General features: G+C 42.1%; 2 protein-coding genes across 2 annotated transcripts; both read left to right on the top strand.

The window, feature by feature from the left end:
• Nucleotides 1–781: 781 nt before the first annotated feature.
• acot8 (acyl-CoA thioesterase 8) lies at nt 782–3,991 on the top strand. The gene is made up of 6 exons (XM_085924788.1): nt 782–995; nt 1,250–1,386; nt 1,778–2,003; nt 2,849–3,006; nt 3,105–3,296; nt 3,470–3,991. Exons 1-6 carry the CDS (start codon nt 811–813, stop codon nt 3,586–3,588), a joined length of 1,017 nt encoding a protein of 338 aa, XP_085780914.1. The 5' UTR covers nt 782–810; the 3' UTR covers nt 3,589–3,991.
• Nucleotides 3,992–4,098: 107 nt separating this feature from the next.
• Nucleotides 4,099–8,649, top strand: ift52 (intraflagellar transport 52 homolog (Chlamydomonas)). The gene is made up of 13 exons (XM_085924787.1): nt 4,099–5,552; nt 5,639–5,726; nt 5,840–5,969; nt 6,072–6,147; nt 6,239–6,310; nt 6,389–6,515; nt 6,598–6,681; nt 6,874–6,942; nt 7,025–7,179; nt 7,252–7,339; nt 8,053–8,161; nt 8,249–8,394; nt 8,467–8,649. The coding sequence occupies exons 1-13, from the start codon at nt 5,434–5,436 to the stop codon at nt 8,470–8,472; spliced, it is 1,269 nt and encodes a 422-aa protein (XP_085780913.1). The 5' UTR covers nt 4,099–5,433; the 3' UTR covers nt 8,473–8,649.
• Nucleotides 8,650–8,655: the final 6 nt, after the last annotated feature.

Below are 8,655 nucleotides of genomic sequence, written 5' to 3'. Positions count from 1 at the left end.
AGCCGCAACTATTTCACACTGTTAACCACTTCTTGACAACATTATTACACATTCTGTCTAGAGTGTAGCACAGACTAGCTTTCTTCCATGTTTTGCATGTTTGTAGAAAAATATTGTGAAGATCTTGGGTCAAAAACAAAGAAGCCACTATTAGATTTCACGTTTGCAGACATTGCGAAGGATGTTTGATGTTTTCCTCAGAGGGCCTATTTGACAGTGAAAACAATGTAGCTTACTAGAGCTGTATTGCATATTACATGCACCGCGCAAGTGGAGCAGCTTTTTGCGTATACCGAATAACTACATGCCGACGCCGGTCCCAAGTTTGCATGTGAGGCGTCAGGACCAGGAACGCGATCCTCTGTGAGGGGAAAAAAAACTGTCCAAAACAAAAATCATGCGAATGAGTCTCTGCAGCGCCCCCTCGTGGAACAAGAAGAAAGCTGCAAGAAGAGAATTTCAGCTTCATTCGTTTCTAAATATGAACCACAAATTGAATTTTAAAGCAGAAGTCGCGAAATTTTGGGAAAGCAAACATATAAGCATACAGTATACAACTACAAATTGTTCATTTAACATTCTGACACAATTTGGTGTCGGGAAATGCTTTTAGTAACAGTTGAAAGTAAAGAACAATAACAATTTAAAACAGGACTGCCAAAGCAAAAAGAAGTTGTTTTTGCACAAAAACGTAAAAAAACACAAACTGTTCATCGCAAAGTGGCTTTGCAATGAGTCACAACGAGTTTATTCGCACGCAGCCAATGTTATGCTGGACCTGCGCACCAAGCGGAAGTTGCATCGAATAACATGGCGGAAGAGAAAGTTGATCGCGCCTGTGCTACTGATTCTACAACAAAATCCATTTCAAAAGAGTCACCAGAAGATGAAAATTCAAACACTGGAAGACCTGCGCCTGAATACAGCCCTGACCTTCGAAGCGTTCTTGTTACTAGCGTTTTAAACGTGGAGACGCTCGACGTCGACCTGTACAGGTAACTTGGCTGTTTCACGTTGACAGCTCTTCATCCAGTCACATAATGTTTCACTCATTTCTAAAAAAATATTTAAAAAAGTACGTGTTAAAGCGTTGCTGGAGAGAGTTTGAGCTGAATTGAGCTAAGTGGTTTGTGCATCAAGTCCGTTGAGCGCACTTGTTACAGAGCGAATAAATGCTCTCACACCTTGCATGTGAAATAGGCTACTGTCATAATATTCCAATTGTGATATGTATTCCCCCATCCCTCAGGGGGACACATCACTGGGTGCCCCGGACTCAGCGTTTATTTGGAGGACAAATCATTGGTCAAGCCCTTGTTGCTGCTGCCAAATCTGTCAGTGATCATCTGTATGCTCACTCCCTACACTGCTACTTTGTGCGAGCAGGTAAAATAATTAAATCCATCAATTTTCTGTACCGCTTTGTCCCCACGGGGGTCGCGGGCGTGCTGGAGCCTATCCCAGCTGTTATCGGGCAGTAGGCGGGGGATACCCTGAACCGGTTGCCAGCCAATCGCAGGGCACACAGAGACGAACAACCATCCGCACTCATACCTAGGAATAATTTCGAGTTCAATCGGCCTACCAAGCACGTTTTTGGGATGTGGGCTCGGGGAGAACATGCAAACTCCACACAGGGAGGGCCGGAGGAGGAATCGAACCCGCACCCTCCTAACTGTGAGGCGGACGTGCTAACCAGTGTTCCACCGAGTCACCTCAGATAAATAAATCATTCAATAAAATTAAATAATTTCTTGAAAAATGATGTTTCTGTTAGGGGATCCCAAAGTTCCAGTGCTGTACCAGGTAGACCGCACAAGAGATGGTCGCAGTTTTACAGTGCGCTCTGTGAAGGCCATCCAGCACGGGCAGCCAATACTCATCTGCCAGGCATCCTTCCAAAGGTTACAGCCAAGCCCCTTGGAACACCAGTTCACTATGCCGGTGGTCCCTAAGCCGGAGGAGCTCCTTACTGTGGAGGAACTCATCCAACTTTATCTCAGGTAGAAAACTGAATCATTAAAATCCACCTGACAAAGAAATAAAAATATTTCCAGAAGGTGCAAAAAGCACACGTAGAGCTACAGCGCGAGCATTACTCGTTCATGATGGAGTATTGCTCAAAATTAAATGCTACCGGGATTATGATGCATTTCTTGGAATATAAAGTTTATTTTTAAAAAAAACCTCATCCACTAAAAATAGACATAAAAGTTAAAGTAACACTGTGGAGCCTCGGTTTTCGAACACAATCTGTTCCAGAAGGCTGTTCGAGAAGTGAATCGTTTGAATTCCAAATCATGTTTTCCTATGACAAATAATGGAAACATTTTTTCATTTGCGCGTTTTTGTCCAATCGCACAACTGCAGCGCACCGCCGAACGCGCAACCGTAGCCGACCGCGCAACTGCACCGCGCTGGTCGCATTATTGTGACAGAGCGGCCACTGAAATTTAAAAAAAATATTTTTTAAGTCCTGATGTACTTTCCAAAATTTAAGTGAACCTCAGTGCGCAGTAAATTTAATTTGGTCCCATTGCGCAACCGGATTTTAGGATGGCTTTAATGCTCCCACTTTCTTCATTTGGAGCAATCCTCAGAGTAACGAGAATGTAATGAGTTAGTTGGCACGCGGGTCCTCTCGGCTCATCTCGCGAGGTTCGACGACCGAATTTCGTCCGACATCCGAAGAAAAAAAATCTCACATTTTTTGTTCGAATACCGAATTGTTCGAGAACCGGGACGTTCGAAAACCGAGGCTCCACTGTATTTGAAGTAGAATGAGTGACGTACACAGTTTTACATGAAGCTAAGTTTCATGTATGATTTGTCCATTTGACTCTTTCAGTAAACCGGGCCTGGCTGAAAATTTAAAACAAGGCCTTAACAGACTGCTGGCAATTGAAGTCCCGATTGAGATCAAGCCAGTCAACCCTCCACAGATTTACATATTTGTTGCAGAAGAACCGAAGAGACTATATTGGGTGCGAGCCAAAGGACACATTGGTAAAGTTGTCTGAATTATCATGATCATCACACCAATGTCGACGTTGGGTGTATTTTAAAGGAACTGTGCTGTATTTGATTTGTGTCTTTTTGTACAGGTGAAGGCAACATGAAGTTGCATTGCTGCGTGGCTGCCTATGTCTCTGATTTTGCTTTTCTGGCCACCGCAATACTGCCGTACCCCAACTTCAGGGTCAAGTTCTCAGCTTCTCTGGACCACGCCATGTGGTTCCACAACACTTTCCGCAGTGATGAGTGGATGTTGTACGAGTGCGAGAGCCCATGGGCAGGTCAGCATTTCCATCTTATACCAGTATTTGTGATTCTGCTGGTTGCCACTTTAGCTTGCATTAGAACACATTCATTCTGTTCAACAAGTAAGCAGTAGTAGATTTGTAAGTGATTTACAAAAGTGATCTTGGACATTAGTATATACTCAGATGTTTTTAACTTTTGACCACAGGGGGCAGTAGAGGACTAGTCCAAGGGCGACTGTGGCGAAGAGATGGAGCGCTGGCTGCTTCTTGTTCCCAGGAAGGTGTCCTAAGAATTAAAGAAGTTCCTGTGCCCAGCAAACTATAGGCACATGGTTTTGCAAGTTGTATTTATTGGTGAATCCATTCCTTCCCCATTTATTTGAATGTACAAGACTAAAATATTTATTGAAAGTTATTTCAATGCCAAATGGCAAATTTGACTAAAGGGAATGTTATGAAGCAATGCATTTATCTTAGAATCACACTTGAATAGACTACTACTTATTTCATTTTACTAGTCAACCTCAGTTTAACACATGATGCAAATAAACCTGCTGAAAAGGTAACTGAGGCAGACGTTTTTTCTTAAAAGTTAACATTTGATGTTTTATTTATGTGAAGCCCTTTGAGAGTGCTTGTGATTTAGGGCTATACAAATAAACTTGACAGGTAAATTTGCTGGGATATTTCATGTTTACATTGTTAGGGAGAAGAAGAAAAGTCAATTGGAACAACTTTGCAACGTTTATTACAATTTGATTAAAAATCTACATTTCTCAATTGAAAGCATACATGGTGAGCTCATCAGGTCAGGGAGAAACTTCTGATCTTGAATGTGTTTCAGGTAGCAGTTTGGGACTCCATAGCTCCAGAGTGCTCGATTCGGTGCAGAGTTTTGGACTGTTGCTGGTCGAATTAATCATAGACACATCCAAAAACATTCGAGAGGCAGTAAGGTCACTGTATGACTGGTCAAAAGAAACATTTTTCTGCTTTTGCATGAAGATGTAGGGAGTGGACGACTTGCCCTGAAATGGCAGGTGACATTTTTCACTGCCTTGGCTGTTCAAGTCATTGGGGGAACTTGCTTGGGACTGAGACGCTGGATCAGTCAACATGCTGAGAGAAGTCTGTTCCAATGCTTTGACATCAGAGCCCTCGACTAAACAATCCGACGAAACGCTTGATCTTGACGTCTGGCCCAGTGACAACGCAGAAGGCAAACTCTGCTCCCCAAAGAACTTCCTATCAAGCTCCGATGGGGAATAAGAGTCAAAACTGCTCATCATGTCTAAAATGAAAGAATGGGAGAGAGAAAAGCATCATTTGGACAGATTCGGTTGAGGATAAAACATTTCAATCTTACCTTTAAGCACTGATTTGTCCATGTTTTCTCAAACCCTGGCAGCCAGTGAGTTAGCTTGTCATGATCTTCAGATGGCTTTTAAACTGCTGATGATGCTTGCTAATTGACCCAGCTGGATGCAAAATAAGTCATCAAGTCAAAAGGGGGCGGAGAACATTATGGATGGATTAAAACGGGTTCAAATCTATGTTTATCTAGTATTTGTAGCGTATGTTTTTGTTGTACGGAAGCCCATAGATGTCTGTTTGTTTGGCTTTCTAGCTTTATTATTCCAGAATCTATAGTTTTCGAGTTTTCTACGTACGTATTAATTTTACGACGGGTTTAACACAAGTTACTCGATAGCTCACCCTCTAATTTGCGTCAGTAGGTTTTTACTTTCTATTGTGACTGGAAACCTTCGAGTAGATCTGGCAACCTGACGGGATGAAACGAAGAAGAAGCGGTTGCTAAGCTAGTAGCGTACATGGTAACCGGTTTCCCCAACAGTTCACTTGAGACAGTGACTCTTGAATAGCTACATTTGCCGATTAAAACAGTTTTCGCGTTCATGATCGTTGCTACGTTGATGATGATGTAGGTAGAATTGAGCAGATACATTGGTTTGCAGATCGAGAGCTACCGTATGGCAACATATTAGCCTCAAAGCTAATAATGAGCTGCACCTCTGTTTAACAATCTCTTGCTTTTGCGAAAAAAAAAAATTCGCGGAATGTTTACGAAGACTAGTGTTGTATAGCAATCGAGGTGCAGTCGGGCTCGTTGATTATTACTGGAGCGAATGTATCGTTGAACCATAAAATCATGGAAAAGGAACCACAAAATACTGTTGTCTTCAACGCCTCCAAAAGAGAGTTGTTTACCACCAGTAGCGTATACAAAACTATGCAAAAGCACATTAGGACTCAGTGGAAAATTCAAAGGTGAGTGAGTCAGACTTTTTGTCGTCTGTGTGAAAGTGCTGACTTGAAATAAGCTTCCCCCCCCCTGTGATAAATGATTATTCTAGTATGAAGGAAGAGTTGTCATCGGACAAACTGAAAGGTGTCAAGTTGTGGATAACTGCAGGCCCAAGAGAAAAGTTTACAGCATCTGAGGTTGGATCTCAAAAGAACATTTATGACCCAATATATATTGTTCTTCATGGATGCAATAGTGGAAAAAAGAAACCAAATAATACTGTCACACTAATTGTTTTGTTTTCTCTCAGTTGGAAGGACTGAAACACTATCTGGATGATGGAGGAAATATCCTGGTCATGCTTGGAGAAGGAGGAGAGAAGAAATTTGACACAAACATCAACTTTCTTCTCGAAGAATTTGGGATTATGGTTAACAACGGTGCATAGTGAACATAAATTTCTTTGTCACTCTGCCAATTGTCATTTTTCAGTTGATGGTATCGCTAATTATGTGCGGTTTTGTTGATTTGCAATACGACAGATGCCGTTTTTCGGACCAGGTACTATAAGTACTATCATCCTAAGGAAGCACTTGTGTCTGATGGTGTGTTGAACAGGTTTGTTACCATCTTTGAATATATCTAAAGTGTATTGTTGATATCGTGTGAATCTATTTGCACTCTCAAAATCTGCATTGTCCTTGTTTAGGGAGATCAGCCGGGCTGCTGGCAAATCAACGGCAGGAATAACTGAAGATGACAACATTGGAAATAACACACAGTAAAGGATTTTGGCTAGAAATATTTTCCATTGAATGCTATATTTATTTAAATGCTGAACCTTTCTGTATTCCTGCAGGGCTCTGTCATTTGTGTACCCATACGGTGCCACCCTGAACGTGATCAAGCCTGCTGTGGCAGTACTTTCCACAGGCTCTATCTGCTTCCCCCTCCACCGGCCTGTCGTGGCCTTCTATAAAGGAAAAGTCAGCAAGTCGTCTCGTCATTTTGTACCCAATTTTTGGACCCGTAGAGTGCACTTAATGTGATTTCTCATGTCTTATTTAGGAGACAGGCAAATTGGTAGTCGTCGGTTCCTGCCACATGTTCAACGATCAGTTCATCGACAAAGAGGAGAATAGTAAAATTCTGGTGAGTTTGGCTTTTGGCAACACCTAAATTCTTACTATGACGTCCTACACGCAATCAAATAATAGCAGCTGCTTTTAGCATAGCACACATCAACTGTGCAGCTGAAGTTTATTGCAGTTTTCCAGAGAAAACCTTCCAAGAGGAAAGCAAAAAAAAAAAAAAGAGTTGTACTATTCTACTTTGTTGTGACAGGGTGTCGTGCTCCAGTGGCTCATGACTGATAATATTCATCTGAATCAGATTGATGCAGAAGACCCAGAGGTGAGCCTGTGTGATTCGGTTGGAAAAGACCACGACATGACAAGAAGTGCATTGAAAACGTATATTTTTTAACACAATGCAGATCACCGATTACACCATGTTGCCACACATCGGATGCTTGTCAGAACAACTCACGCAGTACTTCCAAGAGGGCGACGAAAACCCCCGTGATTTCACTTCTCTTCTGGATGTTTCTTTTTTTAGTCTGTCAACGGACACTTTGCCTCAAGTCGTCAGGTAAAATCCGAAGACTTTGGAAGTATTTGTGTGTTGCGGCACTCCAGACTGCCTTCTGTCTGTTCTCCACAGTGTGTATAAGCATCTCAATGTCAAAGAAGAGCCGCTTCAGCTAATTGCGCCACAGTTTGAGACCCCGCTGCCACAGTTGCAACCTGCTGTGAGTATCTAGTCGACATTCCGTGTCCTATATATTCAAATCAGGCTTGCTCACACAGGCACAAAACTAGAAAAAGATGCATTTGCCAACACTGTTAGCTGTGATGATGGTGCGTTTACAGACGTGTGCGCACATATTGTATACATGGGCCACTTGCACCGTAACTAATTAGCGCAGTTGGGAACATCAACAATGGTCCAACAAGAACGTGTTTGTGTCGGCGTGTACTATGTGCGCCTCCCTCTTGCTAACACACGTATGCAAAAGTCAATTTGCTGGTCAAACGTGAGCACCCCTCCAAGGTGATCAAAGGACAACAGCTTTAGACAGAAACCAGGTCTTGCACTCTGTGCTTTTCATAAAGTTACAAAGATCCTCACCAACCTCGTGGACTGCTCTCTTTATTTTTCCATCCATTTTTCAAACCGCTTTGTCCCCACGGGGGTCGCGGGCGTGCTGGAGACTATCCCAGCCGTCATCGGGCAACCCTGAACCGGTTCTTTATTTTTCAGTTATAAACAATTTTATGTTGATGGCTGCAGTTGCTATTTTTCCATTGCTTTGATCATTCATTCTTCATTAGGTTGACTGAATTAAAAGTGAAGTACCTACTTTTCTTGAACTGAATGCCTTGTCATTGCAAGTTAATTTCAAAAGAGCCGTTTGACTAAGGTAACAGATTGAGATAACATTATTTTTTTTTTACCTTCAAGGTCTTTCCTCCCATCTTGAGCGATTTGTCGCCACCGGGGCTGGACCTGTTTGACTTAGATGAAGCTTTCTCTTCGGAGAAAGTGCGCCTAGCTCAGCTCACCAATAAATGTAAGTTTAGTCATTGAACTCAAAGGGATGGAAGGCTGACGTGGAAAGGGACGATGCTGACATTTTTTTATCTTCCTCTGCTCACAGGCACAGATGATGACCTTGAATTTTATATCAGGAAATGCGGTGAAATTCTGGGCGTGACTCCCAAGTTGGACAAAGAGCACAGGGATGCTAAGCACATATTGGAGCACATTTTCTTCCAAGTTGCAGAGTTCAAGAAACTCAATCAAGTGAGAGCGCTTAAAAAGATACATCTAGTGTACATGAAAGTATTCAACTAATTATGAGTTGTTTTGTTTCAGGAGTGAGATGTCAACGCTGAGAATGCGGTTCACCCCATCTTGACTGGATCTTTTTTAAAATAAACACTCCCATTACTGTGCTGATGTTGGCATATTTGTTGGTCACCCCAACAAGGACTATGTTTTTTTTTGAATGAATTCAATGTTTTATGAACTTTAAAGTGCAAACTATATTGTAAATATCAAAGC

Source organism: Syngnathus leptorhynchus, chromosome 11 (assembly GCF_054491065.1).
Source record: "Syngnathus leptorhynchus isolate UIUO chromosome 11, UIUO_Slep, whole genome shotgun sequence".
Taxonomy (NCBI): domain Eukaryota; kingdom Metazoa; phylum Chordata; class Actinopteri; order Syngnathiformes; family Syngnathidae; genus Syngnathus; species Syngnathus leptorhynchus.
The sequence above is the reverse complement of the archived record's forward strand: the minus strand, read 5'-3'. Positions and strand labels throughout refer to the sequence as shown.